The sequence below is a fragment of the Corvus hawaiiensis genome, chromosome 2, assembly GCF_020740725.1.
Source record: "Corvus hawaiiensis isolate bCorHaw1 chromosome 2, bCorHaw1.pri.cur, whole genome shotgun sequence".
Lineage (NCBI taxonomy): Eukaryota > Metazoa > Chordata > Aves > Passeriformes > Corvidae > Corvus > Corvus hawaiiensis.
Window position 1 is genome coordinate 94,439,126 of NC_063214.1, and position 25,520 is coordinate 94,464,645.

The 25,520-nt window shown below is 40.0% G+C and overlaps 1 protein-coding gene across 6 annotated transcripts in view; it reads right to left on the minus strand.

Annotated features, from left to right (window-relative positions):
- Positions 1-637: 637 nt before the first annotated feature.
- FHL2 (four and a half LIM domains 2) overlaps positions 638-25,520 on the minus strand; it is a 54,470-nt gene continuing 29,587 nt past the window's right edge. For 3 of the 6 annotated variants that reach the window (XM_048326581.1, XM_048326591.1, XM_048326554.1), the window contains exons 2-6: positions 13,801-13,975; positions 6,869-7,043; positions 3,064-3,233; positions 2,243-2,429; positions 638-1,512 (exon numbers count right to left, since the gene is read on the minus strand). In XM_048326581.1, the coding sequence (XP_048182538.1) occupies positions 1,361-1,512; positions 2,243-2,429; positions 3,064-3,233; positions 6,869-7,043; positions 13,801-13,956 (840 nt within the window). In that variant the 5' untranslated portion in view covers positions 13,957-13,975 and the 3' untranslated portion in view covers positions 638-1,360. The other 3 variants (XM_048326561.1, XM_048326544.1, XM_048326570.1) reach the window with 3 other exon arrangements.

The window sequence follows — 25,520 nt, forward strand, 5'->3', positions numbered from 1 at the left end:
TGGAGGTATGACATACTTCTTTCCTCGTTTTTCTGGACACAAATGAATTCCATCTGGAAGGTGTAGTGGGACTGTACATTGCGTAACATGGCCATATTTCTTGCAGTTTGCTTTGGAAAAAGGTTTATCTTCCTTTGTATTGTTTCCTTTTGATGTTATTGTCCTGCCAGCATGCTGTTGGCTGACAGTTGCCTCTGTGGCAAACATGTAGCAGAAATTATGCTACAACAAAGGGTATTTATGTATCCCAATAGAGAACAAAATTAAAGCATGCCCTACTATAGAAGTTAAACTTCTGACTTTTGCAAAGATAGATGTCTTTTGAGTTGTCTTGACCTCCTTTCTTGCTGAGAAGAAAAATATTTTGGGTTTGAGTTTAGAGCCTATGAACACATTTTTATCAGCTGCAGTCAGTTCAGTGTTTTCACACGCATGTTCATGTTTGCTGATAATTTTCCCACTGACTTCAATTAGTAGAAGACTATGTTGTAAAGCACGCCCCTTCTCAGAATTGTCTAAGCTTCACACCTTCAAAAACTGCGTGCAAAAAGGGTTGTGTTTGTATGCATTGTGTTTCTTCAGAATGTGAAAACATTTTTGTAAATATTATGTAAATACAATTAAGCCACAATCACAGTTTTGTCTTAAATGATTTTATTTTGAAAAATACAATGTGCAGTGTGATGTCAACTAACTGTAATACTGACACTGTCGATCAGAACTTGTACTTCACACAACGATCAGCTAGTCATGCAATAAAATATGTACCTGTCATGAAGCACTCCCACTTCCACTGTTTCATCATTATCTCTTTATGGCATGTCACAAATCCATGTACATTGAAACACACTCTACTTTTGCAGCCCTTCTACAGACTTGACAGCACACACTAGTCACATAGCTCAAGAGCACTGGGGTGAGACCAGCCTTATTGGAATTGAATGGCCTTTGCCATTAATTTCAGTGGGCTGAAGGCTTCACCCTGAATATCCACCTATGAATGTATTGTGTGTGGCCATTGTAACCCTTGAGCTGTATCACTTGCTTGTAACAGGAATATTTTTTTAGGAAAAAAAACACCTTAAAAATAGTATGTTATGTCAAAACCAGCCAAATAGTTTTATATAATGGGTTTTGCATTAGTTTTCGTTACTGATAGAAATCTTAAACACCAACACTGCTATTACAGATTTTCAAGTTGTTTTCCCTCCTGATTTGGAGAGTATAAAGAAAAAGGTTAAGTAATGTTAATAGTACAGTGAGACATAGAGTGGCAAAGCTAGTTCTGAACATCCATGTGTTTCAGACTATATTGCAAGCACAGCTTTCCTCCCTTCTTCCTCACCTCTTAGTTTGAGCTTTAAATATCCTTCCCACATTCAGGGCAAAGGATGTCATCTCTTTCTGTGAGGAAGCCACGACCCACCAATGAAAGGGAGCACTTCTTACAGTTAAAGCAATCATTATGCCACTGCCGTTCTTCAAAAGAGATGTACTTGGTTCCTCCGAGTCCTGTTTGAAAAGCAAAATCATTACGAGAAAAGAATAGTAGGTCAGCCATCAAGTGATGCAGACTGACATGGAGATCCCACATACAGCAGTGAAAAAATGCCATTGTGACAAATCTGTTTGTTGCTGTGCTAATTTTCCCACCCTTATTCTGTAGTGACTAATATTTTCATCTTCAAATACTTCTGTTGCTTTCAGCAAAGTTAATGAGCAAGGCTGTCATCCCTAGTGGTAATGGCAGAAATGAACTTCCAAGGGATGGCCCTGCAACATACAGCAGAAGAAAAGCAAAGCACCTGCCTCTGAATAGAATTCTGATAGTTTTTTACAGAATGTTTTATGGCATCTGAGTATGTTAATTTATGTTTTGTAGAAGTTCATTTAGATAATTAAAAAAAGTTTGTCATGTATCATGACTTGATTCATAGCTCTGAAGGAAGAATGCCTCAGGAAAAGAAGCAGGTTAGTAAAAAAGCATTCCAGAGTTTGAGGCTATGGCAGTTATCATAAGGTGTATTGAAGTTGTACAAAAGATAAAAAAAAAGGGAAAAATATCTCTTAGGAGTAACTGTCTTTTGCTTAACCTCAAAAATGACTAGCCGGAGTTCTGTGAAAAGATTTAGTTGGGCATATCTTGTACCAGGTGAGACTTTTTGTTTAGTTTTGCCTTCAGTAGCAACTCAACACACAAAACTGCCATGAAATGTAAAGGCACCAGCCATGAGAAACCTACCACTGATTGGGTTTGTGCATCCAGCACACTTTTTGGCGTAGAGGTTGCAGAAGCAGCTCAAGCAGTATGCAAACTCATCCCGGGAGGTAAAGCGCTGTCCGGACAGCTGCTTCTTGCATCCAGTACACACGAAGCACTCCTTATGCCATGGCTGCTCCCGGTAGGTAACTCCTCCTGTAGTGATAGCCTGTTTTAGGAAAAAAAGGACAAGAAAGTATTTTCTTAAGGGTGGCAGGTTCATATTTAGATTTGGTAAAGAGGAAAGGTGATGAGGTTTTAGTGGGTGGGAGGAGGGGAAGAAGGCTTAACAACAGCAAGATCATAATTTTGCTTGGAGTTGACCTTGAGAAAATCATGCAAGTGCTTTATTGTAATTTCCTAATTTATAAAAAGAAGCCCCATACTAAAAGTACTTTATTCTGCATATATTGTAAAATCTCAATTTCAATTGTACTCTGTTTTTCAAGGTACTCTTTGTATGTTGCTTTTCATATGCATATACTAGAGTTTGTCTCATTACGTACCTTCCCCTGTCCCTTTCTTCATGGTGGAGGAATTACCTGATGTGTTTCAACTTCACTGTTACTTTCTTTGGGAAAGACTAGTTTATTTCATATTGAAGTATTTACTTTCTGCTTCTGCAGACTTTGTCAGGGAGTTTTCTCTTACCAGTAACCAGAACTGAAATTATATCATCTCTTAAAATCAGGTAATTCTGAATCTTTTTACACATACATAAATGAGACATTTTACCTACTTGGATATAAAATGGGATGGAATTCAATCCCTTAGGTTTCAGGTAAGCAAAATAATAGCACTACCTTCTTGCACTGGACACATTGCATGGCAAACTGCTTTTCATAGCAGGGTACACAAAAGTTTTGATTGTCCTTAGGGATGAAGCTCTTTGTCCCAATAGGCTGTTGGCAGCGGTAGCAGATAAAGCAGGTCTCGTGCCAGCTGTTGCCCTTGTATTCCATCTTCCGCGTACCTGTAATGAGACCAGAGCATCAACTGAACTTCTGGATGAGATAGATGCAATTTGTAGCTCTTGTTTGCCTGGCAGCTGGCTGTCAGTCAAGAAGCATTGCAGCTATGAGCTAGAGGCCATTTAATGTTCCTAACAGCTTTGCATGACATTTGGTACCATTTTAGGTTTTTGGAGAGCAAGTGGTTCTTCTTCTGCAAAGAAGAGAAACATTTATTGCAAATAGCTATAGCCTAGAACAGCTTTTTGTGGTATTATTAGGCAAATAATGAATTCCAATGCACTGGAAGATTCAAGGGAATTGGAGAGACACCAATAAAAGCTGCTGTTAGTGCTGAGCAGAAGTAAGGCCATTCCTCATTAAAGATTGACATCATTCATTCCACAACTGTTTTGTTTCTTTTTCAAATAGCACCAAGGTACGTGGTTAATTACAGACTCATAGAATTATTTGGGTTGGAAGAAACCTTAAAGATCATCTAGTTTTAAACTCCCTGCCATGGACAGGGACACCTCTCACTAGACCAGGTTCTTTCTCAGAGCCTGATCCAACCTGACTTTGAACACTGCCAGGGATGGGGCATCCAATTCCTGGCAAGCATCTTACCTCCCTTTCCCAATGAAATATAGTTACTGTCTGAGACAAAGGATTATTTCATACCTGCTTGGGGGCCTTTTTCTTGTTCTCACTGAGGTGTACTATAAGTTTGCAATTGTTTCCAGCTGAGCAGCACCTATCCTAAAGGTCTTTCTGTCTCTTGAAACTTGCAGTAAGAAAGAAGCTTTCTCTCTGTTTTCAGTTGTATTGAAAATATGGGTGAAATGTGGCAGGGAGAAAAATCTTTAGACAGTCCTTTATTGAATAGCAGAAAAGTGGTATGGTAGTTGGTAAATTAATGCACTTCTTTAGAATGTGATTTTAGGGTTCAGATAGTGTGCTTTGCAGATTCAGTTTACTGTACGGCAGGTAGACTCTGAGCCCTTCCAGGAAACTGGAGATGCCCTATTATATGGATAAATTTCTTTGGACATGGTATGACTTCCTATGTACCAGTTGGAGTCAGAATATTTAATACTGGCCAGAAGGATAAACAAACAAATGTTGTTTCTACAGTTCTGCATCACTCTTGGAGCCTGTAACAGCAAAAACAAAGTGAAATGCTTGGAAGACTGACAAGCTGGTTGAGTTGGCTGATGATGAAGAACCACACTAATGCCTTTGATGCCAATTCTCCCCGCCCCTATGACTGCAGGGTGAAGTTTTACCTTTTCTCCCCTTCTCAAGCATTAATTCATCTTTGTTTACTAGTTGCATATTTTTCTTCTTTTATGATCTCATTAAATTCTGCTGAGAGGCATAGTTCAGGATTTATTTGGTGTTGGTTTTTGTTTTAAATTCACTTGCATCAGTAGTAAGTGAACTGCTAATTATCTTTCTTTCTGATGCTTACATTCTTGAATATTTCTGTTCCATTTTATTAACAGACACCTTCTAAAAATTATGTCCTCTCTATGCTGGTAACCTCCTATATCATGCCAAGGAGCAAATAAATCAGTCCTTGAAAGAATAATATTCTGGAAAAAGGAGATGTAGATGATTTTTTTTGGTAGTCTAGAGTTTTATTTTCAAATTTTCAGCTGTGCTGTCTTTGGGATGGTGTTGTCACTGAAACTCAAAGCAGGCAGAGCCCTGTTTGTTAGCTGCTAGAGTGAAGTCAGCGTGAGTCATGTTTGCAGAAGGACTGAAAGACTAAGCTTGTAATCAACTTAAATGGGCACATCATGATAAAGTTTCATTAAATCTACGTGGTACATTTAGTGGCTCAAAGCAAAGGGCAAATTTAGCATTAACAGTCTCCACAAAGGGTATCCTGTCACTTGCTGGTTCTTTCAAAAAGAGTATGCCTCCATTGGTGACCATGTTCCTCTGGTGTAGCTTCTGTACTACCGTGGTGTGCTGTGTAAGTAGGAAAAACACGCTGAGCTCTTCCAATATGGTGACATCTTAGCTATCTTGGGTAAACAGCTAAAGACCAGCAGGTAGTTGTAAAGCTTACAAAAATTAATTTCTTCTCTTTTGGGTTATAAGAGAAGAAGGGATTCTCTGTGTCACTGAATCCAGCCTCCATTACTATGTATCAATGTATAGCTGCCATAATAGACAAAAAGAGATCCATTCAGTAAATCACTGATAACGGCGATGAATCTGACAAACAGTATTAAAAATATATACACATAAAATTATAGAATCATACACTCACAGAATAGTTTGGGTTGAAAGGAACTTTTAAAGATCATTTAGTCCAAGCCCCCACAATAAGAAGGGACATCTTTAACTTGATCAGGTTGCTCAGAACCCCATCCAAACTGTCCTTGAATTTTTCCAGGCATGGAGCATCCACCGCCTCTCTGGGCAACCTGTTCCAGTGTTTTACCTTACCACCCTCATTGTAGAAAACTTATTCCTTATATCTAATCTAAATCCACTCTCTTTTACTTTAAAACCACTATGCTTTGTTCTATTGCAACAGGCCCTGCTGAAAAGTTTGTCCCTGTCTATGTTATAGGTCCCCTTTCAGTACTGAAAGACTGCAATCAGGTTTCCCCAGAGCCTTCTCTTCTTCAGGCTGAACAATCCCAACTCTCTCAGCTTGTCTTTATAAGAGAAGTACTCCAGCCCTCTTTGTGGCCCTCCTCTGGACTCCTCCAACAGTTCCATGTTCTTTTTGTGTTGGGGTCCCCAGAGCTGGATGCAGGTGAGCATCTCTTGAGAGCAAAGTTAAGGGGCAGAATCACCTCCCTTGTCCTGCTGCCCATGCTGCTTTGGTTGCAGCCCAGGATACAACTGGCTTTCTGGGATGTGAGTGGACTTTCTGTGTCATATAGTTCCAGCTTTAAAACTAGCACTGGCTATTCCCAAGTATGTCAGTTTTTATTCCTGTGTCAGCAAAAGGGATGCACATGGAACAACAGGAGATGCCTAAACTCGGTCATGAATAGATAGGGTCATCTGCTTTTAAATATTGCAGTCCTATTTCATCATCAAACTTCATTTTTACACCCCAGGAATAAAATGTTTAAAAAATAAAGTGGTTTTCTCCTCTTATCTAAGACAACCAATGTCAGAACTAGCTGACAACGTAACTAGTAATCATTATGGAGTGTGGATGAGGATTCTACAAGTTGCCTTTTAATATTTTATTTCTGCACTGATAGCACTTCAACTTTAAAGCCCTCAAATCTCACAGAATGCTATAGTATTGAATGAGAAGATGAAATTTTAACAATCTATTACTATAACCTCATGTTTCATGTTGAAAAAAAAAAAATAGCTCTTTCCTAGTTCTTCACATCTTTGTACTCAAGAAAGGCCTCAGAGGCACTTTGGCCAATTTTTCAGTTGTCTGAGAGAAGCTAAATTTAGAGTAATCACACAAAAAGTTTCACATGAATGCAAGTTCTGCCATGAGCCATTATGAATATTACATGTTCTGGTCATGGAAGTGGCCTAGAATGCGCCATCACCAGTTTTTTATGCAGTTCACCATGACTAAGCAGAGATAGTCAAGAAAAAACATTTCTCACAAATATTGCTGAATTTGGGCTTGATATTTAGTCCAAAAAGTGAGCATCCTAACCTGGCATAATAGTCTTCTTGCATTCATTGCATTTGGAAGAGTATTTATTGGAGTAGCAGTCAGTACAAAGCAGATATTCCTCTTTTGCAGCGAAAGGTTTGTCCACCAGTGAATTCTTGCACTGGAAGCAGTGGAAGCAGGTTTCATGCCAGTGGCGGTCCTTGTAAGACAGATCCTATAGAAATCCAAAACCACAGAGTAAGTGGAATGAATAGTTTGCACAACTGGAAGCTCAGAGAATGCAAACACATCCAAATCTGAACTGCAGGGAAGAGCTGGGGCTAATTTGCACTGCTCAAGAAAACAAATGTTCCAACGAAGGTGAACTTACGTTGCTGTGATAACCAAGAGCAGCTCATGACAACTATCAACCCTTTTTCAGCTCAAGGTAACCTTTCTTGTGACAGAGGAACAGCTAGTTTCATTTAGGTATTTCCTTTGGGAATAAAGTCCCACTTTTGAATCAGATTAAAGCCTGTTAACCTTACAGGTGTGATTGACTTCCCCTGTTTGGTTTAACTATTGCTGATTCCTGGTTCATTCCATAGATATTTACTCCTGAACAGAAACCGTTTTTTCCCAATTGCATTCTGGTATTTTTTCGACAGATTTATACCAAGGGTGGAATAAGTCTGATCTCTTTGGGGTTTTTTTCACTGCAACAAATTTTTACTGACTCTTGTGTTCTGGTTTACCTATATTTCAGATGTGGATGGGTCTGAAAAATGCAAGACCACATTGTACCTGCATCCAGGGATCCAGAATACTGTCCAAGGGATTAGTGTGGGCATGTAAGTATTTAAAATACTCTCCACAGTAACTCCTTTTATTATTTAAAAGGAACAATCCTTCTCAAAATTGTGACCAAAATTGTGACTGTGCTTTTTAAAATTTAAATTTTAAGGTGGCCTAATCATGTAACAGTTAACAGTGTCTTTGGACTTCAAACAAAATAGAGCTTGGATGATTCCAAGAAACAGTGTCTTCCCCAAAATATATAGGCTCTGGTTTGGGTTGGAAGTGTGCAAGGCTAGAATTGTCATGAATAGGGAGTATAAAAACTCAGCAGAAATAACTTCTCAGGTTCTAGCTCAAGATCTACTGTGTATTCATTGCAGGCACTAAACAAATTGGATTAACTGAAGGAAAAGAGTGAGTGGCAGAACATCAGATTTTTTAGTCTTGTAAAGCATCTCAAAGGGTTCGTACCTGAACTGGCCTAAGCTGTGCTGTGTCAGTCAGTACAGTCACAGGTAACTCCAAATGGGCAATCTTAGCCCAGAGCAAACAAAAGATACCACAGATTTAGGCTAACCTAAAATAACATTGTGTCTTTGGGAGCCTTGTTCCCATGAATAGCTAGCAGGAAACACTGAAATAGTTTCATCTAGGTCAGCTGATATATGGTAGCATGTTAAACTGTACTAATTTCTGTCGGAATTTGACCATGCAATTAAGCATTTTTGTTTGGATATCTGTGCTACTCACCTAAATTTTTTTGAATTATTGTGAGTAACAGTTGATACCCAATGTATTTTTCATCTCTGAGATTGCATTCTGTGACAGAATATCTAAGACTTCTAATTTACAACTTTCAGACAGTTGTTTATTCAGCTCATCTAACAATTTCAGCTACTTCCTTTTGAAACAGCATGAATTTCTCACTGTAAAATTTTAATCTTTTCTAATAGCAAATTCAAACCAATCTTCTTTGGAAGTTATTTACAATCTATTTCTTCTCTTTAAGTGAAATTGAATAGCCTAAATCTGATTTCATATTATATTTTCAGCAGAAAAATACGATATACAGCCAACAGTGTTTTCCAAAATGTGAAATTTGCCTTCTAGAAAGTAGAACAACAGATGCGATTGTCTTTCTCTTGTAACATGATGTATTCAAGTACTTTTCCTCACTTGCTGCCTTTTTCTGTTTTTGCAATTTTCAGCAAGCTATTTTTTTAATATCCAAAATTAATGCGCTGATGGCTGCTTATTTTATCAATGAAATTATACCCTGAAGAAGGTGCATGCCTTTTAGAAGAGGAGTAATGAAGACAAAGATTAGGTGTCAATAATGAAAGATTTGATTCCTGAGTCAGTTACGATGGCAAGATTTTACAAGCAGTAGCTGGGTAGGTGACAGCAGCAGATATTTCATCACGATGAAGTGATGAAGCACAACTACAACAAAAAGTACCCAAGATAAAAAGTGGATTGAATAATCTTTAGCTACTCTGTATTACTACAACTACTATTGTCATTGAATGTAGAGAGAGTCTAAGATGTCTGGCTTTGTCAGTAGAATATTAGACTGATGAAATGGATATTGCTTTCTCTCTCTGAATCTGTCACATCTGAGAGCAAGGAAGTCCAAGGTACTGATTAAACCATTTATGCATCCTGAGTGTTCTAAGGTCACTGAAGAGGAGGTTTGGTCTACTTCAGCATGTTGTATGTGTTACTGGAGCCTTTGGCTTGTCCATAAGATGTGGATGTATTGATCTGGAGCAGATTCTACACTGGAAAAATGTGCAAAAACTGACTTAAAGCTTTCTGAATATCAGGCTGCTCCTCTGTTAAGCTGAAAGAACATTAGTCTAGGCATGTGAATTCTAGTTTATGCTAACTGACTGTAGCCCAAATAAATCTGTTCCAGCAGAAAGTACAAGTGATATACAACTAATTGCTGTTGTATTTTCACTTATTTTCTTTATGTCACTCACAAAGAAAACTTTGACAAGATAACTGTTAACACTGGCAAGATCATGTTTTACAGCTTCTCCATAGTTCTGTATAGTTTTGCTCCAGCACTGTTTATTTGGCCTCTAGGGTGGGACTGCATGTGTCTTAGAAAAGTGTGGTTTTTTAAAAAAACCCAGAAGACTCCCTTAGACTAGGGTTATCAGGTAGCTTGGTTAAGCTTGGGCTCCTAATACCCTGCATTTATATTGTCTTCTCCTCAGGCTTTTTAAGTCTAAGTAAGCTGAAGCCATTATGCAGTACCATTTCTCTTGAACTGGGTTTCAACAGGAACCCAGTAGGAAGAAGGAGATGAGAAAGCTTATTGCCAGAACAGTAAATGTATATGTTGTTCATGAATGAAGACTACATTAGGCTTTTTTTGCCTGCCACAATGGTCTTTTCAGAAGGTTGAATGTAGGAAATGGGCTATGCCAACTAAATGCTGTGCAGATTTTAGCTACACACACCCTGTAACAAAACACTTAAGTATGTTAGACTGGAACATACCCATCAAAAGCATGTTGAGAAAAGGTAAAAATGAGCGATATTGTGCTGGACTCAGCCCCTTATGTGTATGAGAAGATGTTAAGATATCCACTTCTTTCACCATTTCACTTTACAACAATTAGTCTGAGATTCAGTAATGAGCTGAAAAAGTGTTGTGTGGCAGGACAGGGTTTAAACATTAAAAATGAGAAAAATAATTACTTTAACCCTTTCCTGATCCTCCTTACTGGAGGTTTTATTTTTTTGTTTAGTTTATGTGTGAGACTGATCCTTTTGAGCAATTTTTGGCCTGCATGCTGACACAGTAGCTTTATGTCACAATCCACTTATAATTTAATTTTCACATTTCACAGAGAGAGTTTTCATGCCCTTCTGCCTGCCAAGGGCAACTTGTGGACTACATTAAACACAGGATTACTGTAGGAATTTCCTGCATTTGGAATGGTTTCTATAGCATAGGATCTGCAAGGAAAGTATTAAAAAAGCCAAAGTCCACCAAAAGTAACCCTTCAGCAGTTAAGCAAATGGGTACATGATGGATGGATTTCCAGAAAGAAGCATGAAACTGTAGGTGTGGTGAGCATTCACCAGCAACTTAGCCAATAAAATGCCAATTTTTCCTAGAAAAAGTAAATTTCTCCTATAACCCGTTGGCATATGGATAATGTGTAATAGGTGTGAGAGAAATGGCACCATGTTTTCATACTGCCTGCTGGTGCCTCCTACCGCTCAGTATATGAAGCTTTTAATTGGTCTGTGAAAGTTTCATGAACATCAGCCAGAATAGCTTACAGTTAATGAAATGGCCTGTGCCCAAAGGTGTAATTCAGACACACATTAACATTCCAGGATTTTTTGGTGGAAGAGACTTGTTCTTTTAAAATAAAGAACAAATTAGTTACTACTCAGTTACAATCACAGTTACCCATAAACTACCTTAAAAACTAGAAAGATATTGGAAGAAATTCTCCCCTGACTTGAATTCAAGGAATGTTTCTCCACAGCATTGTTGCCTTGTGGGGTCTCTGTGCTATAGCTAAAACACAATGTGAAAATCTGGCATCAATTTCATCCTCTCACAGTCCAGTGCTGTCAGAATTCGAGTATTTACCAGAGTCTGAGTAGGCTTAAGCTCAACTCAGGTAAACTGATGCTGTGCACCACTGCTGATGCGCTACAGTAGTGTCAGAGACAGTGAAATGGCTGTCCAGTTCTCAGCACCTGTGGTATCACTTGGGTGTAACCCTGTCAGTGATAGAAGGGTTGATTGTAATTGGGAGGGTGGGAAAGAAGGAAATTAAGAGCATCTGGTTCTCAGGGCAGATTTTCTCAGTGTAGAGAAACAATGATGGCCAAGAAAGTACTTGCAAAGGAAAATCTGATGTGAGAGCTACATGGAACTTCTCAGGTTGTAATGTGGATGTAAGTGTGGACACCACTGCCAGATGCAGAGGCCTGGATGTGACCTTTTCCCATGACACTGTCACTCCATTAGGTTTTTTCTTCCAAATGTTACATTTTTAGGTTATGTCGAGCACACAAACAAATTGGAGTCCGTTTCATACATGCAGTAGACACACTGGTCTCATTCCCAAACATAGTACAATTTATCTCCTTTGTTCAGGTGAAAAAGTAAATACATACATATATGTATGTGTTCTATTTCTTGTCTATTTATATAGCTATGTATCCGTACAGTTTAATGAGAAGAAACCTGATTTCTTGTGACGGTTTCATGGCAGAATTACACTCAGTCACACAGTGCACACACTGCGTTCGATACTCATCTGGAGTCTGAGGCACTTGTAAGGGCTCTCTCAAATGTGTCCTCTAGAGTCTATTACTGTCATTGAAAAACTGCTCTAGTTTTCATCTCAGAACATTCATAGGATCTCTTTTTCTACTAAGCACGGGGGTTTTTTTTCAGAAAACTTGTAGGAATTTAGGTTTCAACTTTTATCCATCTGTCAGAATTTGCTTAAAATTGGTCAACAGCTTCAAAAGCTACAGCATAAAGCATGGACAGGCACAAATAGCAGTCACAGAAACAAAAAAGTACATGTTTGTTTCTGGCACACTTTATAGCACTTTAAGAAATCTTTGTTTACTGTCTCTTAGATGTGTTTTCCACATATAGTTCTGGTTCTTTACATATATAAAATATTCTTAGATTGCAGACAGTTGGGGCTTTTTCTTTTTTTTCTATTTTTTCTATTTTTTCTGATATTAGAGTGTGTCTCACTTTAAAGTAAAGAAAAGCAGTATATCAGATAACACCCACACTCCCTAAATACATAAATCTGGGTTGAAAAGTTCAGCCTGATTAATTCCTGAATACTTTGACCGAGATTTGTTGAAGCTGGTCCAAGTTTTTAAATTCTTGACTATCAACACATGGAAATATCTTCTCAGGAGATTAGAAAGAGACCTTAAAACAAAAGCACATTCTGGAACGGGGCAGAAATATTTTGCTTTTTCAGGTCAGGCCAGGCCAGCTGTATCTCTTCTCTAACCTGAATATTTATGAGCTGTAGGAAAGCTGGCAATTTTAGACCTTCTTACAGATTATTGCCAGTTCCCTGTCTTAATGGTGAAACATTTTTACCTTTTTAAGGCTTCTGAAAGGGACTTTCCTACTGATTTGCCAATAGGGTGTTGTATATTGATTTGGAAGGTGTGAGACATTTCTTGTTTCCAATCTGAGTAAGCATATATTTTTATATCTCTGAACTAGTAATTGAGTGGTAGTATCACTATTAGGAGTTAATTGGTGCTTCTAGAGGTATGGATCAGCAGTGGGAAATCAAAAATCAGATCCCCTTGGGTCAGTGAAGAATCCTATGGCCATGCAATACAAATTGCAGTTCTACCACAATCTCACTCTTTCAGTGAAAATCTTGCCCAGCTTTGAACAAGTCAGTTTTGTGCAAGAGGGGTATATATCAGATGAAGTCTGTTGGTAGTAGTCCAACAGACAATTCACTGGATGGCTCCCCTGTCTTCATCGGGCAGGATGAAACTGGCATGAACTCCAGTTGTTTTGATTAATTTAAAAGAAATGCACATGGTCACACCTGATCTGTACCAGGGAGGTGTTTCCAAGTGTTGTAGCAGTGCACAACTCAAGCTAGCAAGGCATCTGCTCTGTCCATCCCATTCTTTAATTAGATTCCACTATCGTAATTCTGTACTTAAAAGGCAAATTTTTCTAACTCTATCTGATTTATTGCTTGGGTCAGCATTATCTAGACTTCTGTGATCTCCAGGTTGGCACCTTGTCTTGAGTGTGTCTTGTCTCTTAACGACAACAGAAGTGTGGTCACTGCAAAGCCAGCAGTGGCTTAGCTCCCTCTGACCCAAAGGTAGGCAAAACCAGCTTCTGCCATCCTTCCAGATCCCAGCTGGCCCTGAGGACAGGCTCTCCCAACGAGTTGCAGAGAATTTCTTACATCAGAGCCTCAGATCTTTCTGTGCTTTACAGGAACATATTTCTATTACCATGCCTGGTAAAGAAGGGTTTGCCAAGTAAAACAGTACAGAACAGATACAGGGGTCCAGAAAACATGCTCTCCCATCAAAAGAAACCCATGTGTAGCTGTTAGGCTGGATCCTTACAGATCTCAGAGCTCTGTATCCAGGCTGCTCTGCCAAGATTTCTATAACAAGACACAAATCTGACATACCTTGCAGTCAGCACCAATAGGTTTTTTGCATTCCTCGCAGGTGTTGGAATAAAGATTTTCATAGCATTTAACACAGTAGGGGCTGTCCTCCTTCAGGATGTACTTCTTACCAAACAGAGACTCTTTGCAGTAGTCGCAGTCAAAGCGTTCAGTCATGTTGGTGTCTGGAGTCCAGCTACAAGGACAGGAACAGGCACATGTCAGACTGAGCTACACTTGACCCAATCCCCCAGGAAAGGTTCATCAATTCTGGTTTATCACTTTGTACCTCAGTTTTAATCCAACTTTCAGTCAAATAAATGAACACAATAGGAAGGAACAGGACTATAAATTTTGCGGTGCAGGGCAACGAAAACAGCCCATCTAATTCAGCCTTTTGCTGATCCATCTTTGGCCAGACCTAGTGTTAGAAATGAGGGGGAGGAGTAAACCCTGAGTCTGAAGAACTCCCGTGGGATTTGTGAATGGAATTTGACCTATAGGTCTGAAAAAAGAAGGTGTCTGCCTAGGGGATGGAGGGAGTCAAGTCCATTAAGAGGATGAGCCAGCTAATCTTCAGAAGCAACATCTCCTGCATAAGGCAAGAGAAAGGTTTACATTGCTTGTAGACTTCAGTCACAGGCAGCCTATCAGGCACCACAGTTATATGCTTCTGCACCTTCCTTCTCTGCATTCTCAGTAAGCCAGTGTCTAGCAATCATTCTCCCACAGGCAGACACTGACCCTCCATCTCTGCTCGTGCATGGGACTATGTGCACAGGAGGTGTAGGGTCAGTGACTCTGTGTCTGATTCTCCTCTGATGCAACCAGACGAGTTATCTAACAGCTGTACTGTATTGGGACACAAATGGGAGCTAGGTGTCCTGGCTCAGACAAATGTCAAACAATGATTATGGAAGAGAAAAGGGAAGAAACTGTTTATGATGTTTCAGCTTGTCTGAATAAGGGACAATCACTGTTTGCTCCCCAGGTTTTGTTACGTCTCTCTCATTTTCTGGATGCACACACAAGCAGGGATGACACGAATGCCTTTGATAAACTGCATGAATATTTATTATTGCCTGGGACAATTTATTTTGGGTTTCATTAGAATCATCACCTTCTTTCTTAACCTGAGGCTTGCAGCATGTGTTACACCTGAAATTTGTTTGGAGGTTACAGCTGGAGCAGGGCATAGCTGCCTGCTTAGGAAAGGGAATTTCCCAAGCAGAAAGTACATGCCACCTGGACTGCATGATCTTCACTGCCTGCTAGGCTGCATCTCCTCTTTAAGCCATATCTGATCTATAAATCCTTAAATGTTTTGAGTACTAATAGCTTAAGTGACTACCTCTGTCTTTCATGCACAAGTGACATTCACAGCAGCTGCAGTCCTATTGCCAACTTCAGCTCTCAGTTTTAAACATAATGTTGTTACTTGCTTAGTGTTCTTGGCACAGGTCACTGGATTCTGGAGTTTGTCCTCTCCTTCTGGCAGCGGGAGCCACCCATAGGACATTCTGAAATCCTGAGTTCTCCTCCAGGATTTCAGTCTTTATTATTATCTTTCATTCTGTCTAGCTGGGATGTGATTAAGGTTTTAGGGCTGTCTGAATGGACAAACTTTATTCTGATGACTAGAAAGCGTTTTGTTTTTTAAATGGTCAGTCAACTGCTGAATTTTGTGGTGACTAGCACAGACTGAGGGGTGAGTGCTTTTACATGTGTGAAGTAGGTAAGTGATGTCTCAACTGCTGGAAAGCCTTATGAATTCCAAGTAACTACTAAAGAAGAGAGACAAACTACCAAACCCCAGAATGTGCTTAGAGGAAGCACAATCCTGGCAGCTGGTCACGTTATGCTACTGATAATCCAGGACTAGCAGTGCAACTACTTTGGCCTTAAAGATGGTCTAGGAACTAATTAACTTTCTTATCCCAGAGGGGAGCTGGGAGTATGTAGAGTGCACTTTGTCCTTAAGGAGTAGAGAGGATCACAGGACTGATAAGAAGACAGAGAGTAAGAAGACAGGCTGGAGAGAGAAGTGCAATGACTGCCCAAAGCTCCCCTCCAGCCCATTTCCAACAGCAGGAGCCAGCAATGGAAGTATAAAGCAGGAGAACAGGGACAATAAAAAGGGACATTTCTTCAGCAAGTTAGTCTTCTCTTGAAGTAGCGGTGCAGGCTTTACCAGAACTTTTAAAAGATGATCATAGATTTTCCTCTCTCTTTTGAGCCTGTTTACACCCCTAACCTATATAATATGTTTGGACTTTCCCAGGAAGGAGCTAAACAGGACTTAATTTCCTTCTGGAGTAATTTCAGCAAAATGAATGGAGTCAGACCAATGTCCACTGAGTTGTATGTGTAGATGTATGACTAAGTTTGAGAGGAGTGATAGCTTTTGTTCAAATAGTCTGTTTATGACAGAAATCTGTACTTTTACCAGGTTTTACTAGATATTTTTTCCAAATGATGGGATTTTGTTGCCCATTTAATGTGCATTATTGTTAAGTTAAAGTGTGAGCAGAAACCACTTATGACCTTGCATTTGTCACCCTTCCTCAGAATTAGTTCTTTCTAGTCCTGAATTAAAAGTAGATGTGTAATACTGAAGAGTGAAAAATTTCTCTGCAATGATGATGTGTAAAAGAAAAGCTACAGACTGTGATTCCTTTGTAGGTTTATACCATTTCATCCAAGGCTGCTAAATGTAAAATATAGAAGTGCATTATGACTGGAAGAAGGACGGCTCCCTTAGAGGTGGACATTCCTGTCTCTTGGTCAGAGGACTTTTCATCTTCAGTGCTGTATTGTCTTCTGGGTACATTTCACAGGAGCAGAGGCAAGCATTATGTAATATATTTATTTCACAATTCATATAATAATGTAATAATTCAACAATTCAAAATAATTCAGCAATTATTTTACAGTTGCTGCCGCTATTTCAGAAAATTCCTGGGCACTGCCCTCCTATCCTGAAAGGGATCTAGTTAAATGTGCTCTAAGATTGTCACAGGGCATTGTCCCCCTCACCCTGAGCAGTGAGAGGCAGTCCTTATTTCCACAACTCAAATGGATTTAGGGATGAACTCTGCTCTATGAAGACACTGCAGGGGCAGCTCTGGATGAGATTCAAGGAACAACTCTAGAGATTTGGGAAACTGAAAGAAAAGAAAGGAATTTTTCCAAGATCTGCATTTTGGGTTTAGTTATGTTAATCTTTCATTGGATCTGGGATCAATTTTGGATCAAATATCTCTTATAGATAGGAATTCAGGTTCATGTGGTTTCGTTCAGTAAGCTGGAATTCAGGGTGAAGCATACCTGTTTAAATCCAGGCCTTGGACTGGATCTCATGATCTACTATGTGGTATTTTGAGCATATTGTACAGGGTTTTTTCTGCTCCAGGGAGAATTAAATGTAAGGTAATAATGGGTCCTATGTACTAAATACTAGCAGGAATTTCAAACAAATAATTTCACTGTTGTCTTACAATCAAGAAATGTGAAATCATACTGAGCAATATTTTTGCCTGTCACTTTGTACACATGGTCCTTTACATTGCCAGTCCATCAATTCCTGTTATATAAAATCCCCTCATGTTTGGCTTTGTGCAGGCTTTATCCATTGTTTTGGGCTTTAAGGGAAAAAAAACAAAACAAAACAGGAGGCTTGCACAGTTGTGGATGGACACAAATTGCAATTCAACCTCCTTGCCATTGATCTATTTCTTTCTCTTGTGTTTGATACTTGTTGACTGTAAAGTGTTGCGGGACAGAGCTCATCATTACTACACCTCTTTGTGGTAAAAGGTCTTTAGATTTTATCACTGTAGTCATTCTATAGTTATGCTCTTTTCAGATTGCTCTCAACATAATCATGAAGGAGAAATTGATTTTTTCTGCCATTCAGTCTCCCTCCTACAGCATCAGACATAACAAGTACATCTCCAAAAGGCAAAGAGCTTTCTGTTGCATGCCCAAAAGAGAAGCTACAGCTTATGGCAAATGTTAGTACTACCCACACTGTGTCTCCCAGGACGTAAGAATTGGCAGGAAAATTACCAAAAATTTAGCAGACTGATTTAAATTCTATGCTTATTTTATCTTCTTCCCATGTTGGCTCAGTGTCATTTTACTAGCAGCAATTCCTAAAGGTATCATATTAACTCATAAATATTAGGTCTCATCATGTCATTAAGAAATTATCCAATGTTCTCCCATCCCATGACACTTTTGACTGCTGAAAAAACAGACCTTGCCTGCTTTTTCAGCTATGTCTGCAAGCCTAATAAATGATGTTGTGTGCATCTCTTATTTCAACTCTTCTTAGGGGTGTTGAGCGCTGAGAGGGGCAGGTGCACATGCGCAAGAGAGAGAAGGAGGCCAAGGGAAAATATCTAAAACATGTAGGAGTTGTTTAGTTTATTCAGTGAAGTTCTGATCTCTTGTTGTAACAGTATTTGGAGACACAGAATTAAGCCCCTGTAGATGCCAAAGGGGGACTTGCTGTTGACTTAATTAGGTCAATAGTGCTGGGGCTCTCTCTACCTGTGCCCCTGGATCAGTATGTTGTGCCAGCCACCTGCACAGGAAACATAAGCTCTTCCTTCAAAATGTACACACGTTTTTCCCACCTGACTATTTTTCCAGAAGAACAGTGTACATGGAGAATTTTCTATCTGTTTATTTCTCTTCCCCTGAGGACGGAAGATTTGTGTCTGGCAACTCCAGTGACATGAGCCATGCAGGTCTAGAGCATTTGGAAACAATTTATGTTAATGCTCCAAAGGCTGAAATGCAAAGATTTATTTACAACCATGAACTGACAGTTCAAACTATGCTGGTCTTTCTGGCAAGAGGTGATTTTTTCCCTGTAACTTAGCTGCTCCTACCACATTCATTATCTATCATCTTGTTGCAGCAACAGGAAAACACTCCTGGAAGACCTAACCCTCTTTCCAAACCAGACCATAAGGCCATGCAAGGGGAAAAAGGGGAAATCTAATTTTATTTCTTTTTAATTTACTTTAGAAAAATAAGAGATGACCATTTTCATGTAGTACTGATGAGAGGTGGGGGAAAGTTATATATGGTTGGAATTCACCTGAACCCCAGCATGAGAAAGCTGGTGTAGATACACATCACCAACGTCCAAAGCACTCCTGTGTGTTTAGATTTACCAAACCACATTACAGGCTGGTAGCCTTCTTTGTTTGGCTGTCCAGGTGTATCTTATCCTCTTCATCATGGAATAAGTGCCTACAAACACTGTCATGATGGAGCAAAGGAAACCTGTGTGCTTGGAGGTCCTGCTGGCAATAAGACCCTGATGCTCTGAGTTGCTCAGAGCTGTGACCCTTTAGCAGCGGCTCCTGGCCATGGGGAGCCAAGCCAGCTGATGCACAGAAGGCAGGTCTCCCTCCAGGGGCCACAGAAAGACATTTGCTGCCTTACACTAAGGCTGGCCAATGAAAAGGCTAGCCAGGCTGTGAGGGACAACTGATCTGGGTTAATGCTCAGCTTGTAGATGAGACAGGGATGCTTAGGCAGATGTAGCTGCACTCCTTCTCCTTTAAATTTTTAAACTGAGAAGAAAGCAGAAGCCTTTTTCTCTTGCTGCTGCTATGGAAGAGCAATCCTGAAGTAAGCACATCAAAAGAATTTGACACTCTGTCTTCAAGGAAACAAGACCCTTACGATATGTCATTTCTCTCCCAGAACAGCCCTGTTAACAAGCCCAGAGTGCTTACCTGTGTCCACATCAAGGTTAAGATATAAGTACTCAGTTACAGAGGTGTATATTGCTGTTTCTTAAGCTCAGAGTAGATATTCACAGATGTCTTAGAAGCTCTTCAGCAAAAGCCAGGAACATTTGCTTTAATGCTTGAAAATAATAGTAATAATAACAACAAAAAACCAATAAAAAATGGACCCCAAGTAAAATATCCCAGTCATGCCTTTAGATGCTAAATTTTAAAAGCTATTCAAAGAAAAAAAGTTTAATTTTTAATAAAGTTACCTTACAGTATTCTTCCAAATTAGATTTGGATTTTTCCAAGGACTCACCTTCTTTGGAAATGGCTGACTTATGCGTATGGTATAACATTCTGATTTCTTTTTTAGAGTTTTTTTATCTCTTTAGAGCATTTTTCTGACCAGACAGACTGCATTAACATATGCAGGTAACCAAAGCACACCTGGTTCCTGCCTGGATTGCCCAGTCAGCCTATCATGAATTGGAAAGTGGATAGTGTGCTGGTTAAGATTGTATTCCTTCGCAGAATATAAATAATAAAAAAACCCTAACAGAAAATGTTTCTTGTGTGGCAAGGCTCCTCATGCATCTGGCTAAAGTAATCCCAGTTGTAGTAGTGGAGAAGGAGCACTCCACTTGTGGTTTCTGTGTGGTTTATTGTGTTTGGCAGTCAAAAAAAATCTGCTCCAGTCTAGAACCACACCAGCAGAGGTAGAGCAAGAACCGGTGGTAATACCTACAAATGCCACAGAAGAACTGAGCACTGACACTTTGTACCCCACGGAGTTTACTCTGTGGTGTTCTCAGGTTGATATTGAAATGACTGGAGGATATATGGTCTTACCAATATTCCTACACATATTTCAATTACAAAAGGAGCCTATTGAAATAACATGTAGCATGACTTAAATCTGCCACAGCAAGGAAAAGCACAGTTCAAGTGAAAAGGCTTGCTCTTTTTTTCTGTTTTAAAGCCTTTTGAAATTGCTGTCCTCCTTCTTTCTCTTGCAGAATAAGCAAATACTTGCTCAAAGGAAAGGTTGAGTACTTGATACTGCTTAAGCATAAAAATTCATATTTCTAATAAGAACATTTGAGCAGATAAGAGAAAATGATAGAGGAGAAAAATATTATAAGATTAATAAACCTTATTATTATTTCTGGCACTATCCTGCAAAAGTAGTGTATAAGCTAAATGTCTGCAGACACGAAAGTACAACAAAGGTTTGTTTTTCCAGAAAAGGATTGCTTTCTCTTATTGACAGGAACACTGCTAATCTCAGAGAAATTAGACTTTAAGATAAAAATACCCAGAAATGCCATGTGCTACCGTTCAGTCATGTTTCCAAATTTTTCTGTCTTTTTGAAATCCTGTGTACTACTACCCAGGGCACAAAAACAGAACAGTGTCCCAAATAGCCTGTGTTTCCTTCTTTATAGAAAGGATCAAAGAAAAGCTGGGACGACTCTGTGGAAGAAGAATGCTTTATTATTTGTTCTGGCTTCTAGCAGCGTAGCTCTGGTTCTGTTTGCCGAGGTAAGACCACAAAGCCCCCTTGTGTCTAAGATAATTGGCATGCGTGGTTTGGGGGATCAGTTAATGTATATCTGCTGTGGCAGTGAATGCCTCAGGGCATTTGGAGCTATCCAAACTTCCCTGCTGCCATGCCCGTGGCCTTCCAAAGCATGACAAAGGAGGCTATGTAAACCTTGGGGGGCACCCATTCAGCTGGGCACATCTTAGAAAACCAGATTGATTGCACCTGGGTGGAACCAGTTTGGCCCAGTTTTTGGGGAGTTTGTGGCTGGAGACTGGACACAGAGAGCAGAGAGAACATCTACTAAGGTTGAGCCAAAGTACCTCTGGTGCGTGGGAGCTACAGAAGAGAGCACAGAAGGACATAGAGAGCCTGGTGACATGGACATAGGAAATCTTTTTGTGGGCAAGATTCTTTCTAACTGAAGAAGGAAGATGTTGAATCCACCATGGAGAGCTGCACGCTCTAAATCTCAAGGGTGCTTCAGAGCAAAGACAAAATACATCTATGTGAAAGCTTACAGGTATTTAATGGCTTTATGCAATTTGCTGCTTTTATTATGCAAGATGAAGTGAAGAAGCAGTGGTGGGTTTTGAGCCCTTACACTTGTGTTTGCCAAGGGTCTAGAACTAACACACACCATCAGAGTGATACCTTAGACCTTTCTCTTGAGTGGTTGATATATTTGAAACTTCAATTTCAAACATTTAATGTAAAACGGAGCATCGAATATGCTTATGTCAGTGTTATGCTCTCCTGCATTCCTCTTGCAGCGTATTATTACATGTACAGTAACCACTCAACATCCTAGTTGATATAATCCAGTACAAAATAGAGGGGTATGTGAAAAGGAGCAAAATTAACTTTTTCACCTGGCATGGGTATTTTGATGTTCATCCTTAGAAGAAGGCTCTAGTGGTTTACAATCAAATTCTGTCTATATATAGCTAATTAATATTGTTGAAATGTTAATGCTTCAATGGCTGTCAATGTATCCAAGATTTATTTTCATGAAACCTGTCATTACCCTGCCATTTCACACTCTCACTTGGGGTGAATCTGCATCACAAATAACTGTGCATATGTAAATGAAACATTAAAATTACACTATTAGAATTAATGAGTCTAAAAATGGAAATTATGAGATTCCCCCAGTCTCTGAAGCAGTACCCAAGTGAGGAAAGATGATTGCCTACAACACTACACCATTCAGAGTTTGTCCAGAGATGCTCAGGACAGATTTATCCATCAGAGAAACATGAATGAGACTTAGACCTGAATGTCCCTGGTCCGTGGGGACCTTGAAAGAGCGTGAGCATGCTGGCCAGCAGCAACAGGCATTGCTTGTGGCTGATGGTCTTAACACTTATCTGACCTTCCCTTAACTCTGAATGTCCTGGCCCCTGTGAGATGAGGCAAGGCAGGGAGGTGAGGACATCAGCACGTAACACATTTCTTGGCTCTGAGGCTCAGGGCTCAATGCCCCGGAGAACTGAGCCAGGAGTCCCTCTAAGGCCCTGGAGAACTGAGCCGGGGGTCCCTTGTGCATATAGGTCTTTGCAGCCTGTCTCATCCCTTTCTTTTGGGATGAAAGCTTGTGTTTACAGAGCAGTGCAGCAGAAACTGTCACTAACCCTTACAATTGTAGGACTTGTACTTTGCCACCAATGTTTTGGGTTTGCTTTTTTTTTTTGCTTCTGACGTTCCAAGCACGATGGAATCCTGGCAGACTGTGTTGTGTGTGATCAAAGGAGTTGTCTGATCTCTTTTCTAATGGTGTGCCATCTGGGAGAGCTAATGTCTGTATGGACAGGAAAGATTTCAGGCAAAGTGCTATCCCTAGACTTCTCTAAGAAATGGGAAACAGATCATTATTTGTACCTGAGTACTTCAGTTGGGAATCACCATTACATGCTCTTCACGGTAGGAACTTCACATGGCCAAACAATATTTGACATGATATAGCCACTGCTGTGAGATAACAGTGATTTCACAAAAGCTAGTAATATTTTCCTGTAAATCCAAACCATCTGGAAGTGACTATTTGGTCCCTTGGGAGCACATTTGGCAGAATGGTGAGAACCAAAAGTAACTATATTTTATCCCAGCACTTTAGCCATCTTGGGCTTTTCCAAAAGACCACAAGAACTGGTCCACCCCCTAGCCTCAAGTGTGCTAGTTAGATGGAGATGTCATATGGGAACCCCAGGTAACTTTTACAATTTGATTTCTCAACAACATAATTTTGTCTTTTCAGCTGCCCCACTCACCTCAACCACATGTTGGTTCACAAGCCAGAGATCATTTTGCCCTGTGGCTAGGGTAAACTATAGTTTTATTGATGCTCTGGTCAGATTTTGATAGTAATGCTATTGGTGCATCAGGAACTGAGTTTTCAATATAGCAACTCAGATGTTTTTTAAAAAAAATTTTCTCCATATGTGACCAAGAATTGGTCAGGTTCTATTTAAAAAAGCAATCTTTAGAATCCATCCTTTCCTAGGTATATCTACAGGTGCACAAAACAGACATAAATTTTTGTAAGATAAAAAAATACAGACCTTTTTTTTTGCCTTCCATATCCAAATGCCTGAAGCAATCATTTTCAAAGTTTACTATCTGGCTGATATAAGGCACAGAAGATTTTGGCCAGAAAGCTGGGAGTCCCATAAATTTATGAACTGATGAAAATAGGGTTCACAGCAGAAACCCAGAGACAACCTTAACTGTAGCATTCTTTCACATTTGGATGCATTTGTCTATCTAATAACACAGCCTTATGTTGGTCCCTTTTAGAACAATTCCTATTCAAGCCAACATATAAATACGCAAAGCCATCAATAAAGGTTACAGCTATTGACCCTGGCAATCTCAGTGTCAATTAACAATCTCAGTTAATATAGCTCCAGATTGGAGTCAGGGGAGTAGCAATCACAGACCGACTGACTTGCTGCTATATATATTTTTGTAAGGTTTGCTGTCTCATGACTGTGTGTGTCTCTGTACACAGCAAAGCTGAAATATGCAGGTATCAGGTCAACCAAATAAAAGCCATATCTCTTGGGGGAAGCAGAAAGTTTGGAACAGCCATCAATGCAGACAATGAAAGTTAGTATTTCCTTTATTATGTACACAGAGAAATCCACCTTAGCATACAGTAAGGACTGGGTTATTGTGGCTGCACACACATGCACACAGAGAGAAGCACAGAAAGAAGGAATGCAGAGCTATTAATTGGGATTTGTATTCTAATTTATTCTCTCCACATAAAAAGAAGAAATACAATGCTGATGGCTCCCCGTTTCTCCCATACACAATCTGTCCACACTGTTTGCCTGCAAAGAGGAAAGGCTACCTTTGTTTCATTTGCATCTGCTCTTGCTACAGTACAAAAACGCTCCTTTGTTGAGCTCTGCAGCAGGAGTGCACGGAGGTGTAAGGAATCTAAGACCCCATCTTCTACTTTTTATCACTTCCCCAGTGGATTACACACACAGCACAATACAGTCATTAAAAATAGTTACACATGAAAAGACCCGCTCCTCATCAGCTCGCTGATGTGTCACTTTACTGACGGACATGCAGCAGTAATTGCTGTGATAAGAAATTTGTCGTTTTCTCCTCCTCACAGCCCTCCCGGAGCACTCAGGAGAAAGGGGAACCGGCAATCTCTCTCCTTACACCCTTCCCCAACAACCCACTGGGGCATTAAACAACCCTCTCCTCCTCTCTGCACCCTTTGTTTAAAGCGACACCTCCAAAGATATGTTCTGTGGGTAGTGGGAGGGAAGGGGAAAAAAGGGATATTTACTTACAGAGCAGCAGCGGGCAGTTAATGCCACCTCCTGGACCGGGGACAGGGGGTCACATCCATTAACAAATGTGCAAAGAGCACACTGGCCTGCTTGCAGCGGAGAGCTGTACGGCCAGCTGGGGCTTTCTGCTGCCTGCAAAGAGCGGCTCTGCCGATTCCAGCTCTGCAGTCAGTGTTGTGTGGAAAGAGACTGCTGCCTTCCCCAGCCTAGTGAAACCCCTCGCTATCATTTTACCATATAAGGAGACAAAAGCATCGGAGACTCTCATTCTTTGAAGCGCTCTGCAGCTGGCATTCAACACTTTTCTCTATTCCAAGGGTGTCAATACTTCCCCCTCCTAAACATCTTGTCGTTCTTGGCCCCCTTCCTAAAATAAGGCTCCCTCTCCCCTCCTCCAGCCTTTGTTTCTCTAAACCCCTGATGCTTATTAATAACATGGCTTTGCTAAATCCAAGAGCTCGCTCTTTACCAGAGAGGTTTTACAGCAACTCAAACCCAAGCATTTGTAAGGCTCTTCACCTTGCTGAGAGAATAAAGTCCTTGCTTAAGATTGGTATGAGGTTTTATTTGTTTTGGTCATTTTTCCTGCTTAGTGTCTTGCCAAAGAAGAGTGAAACAACCTGTCTC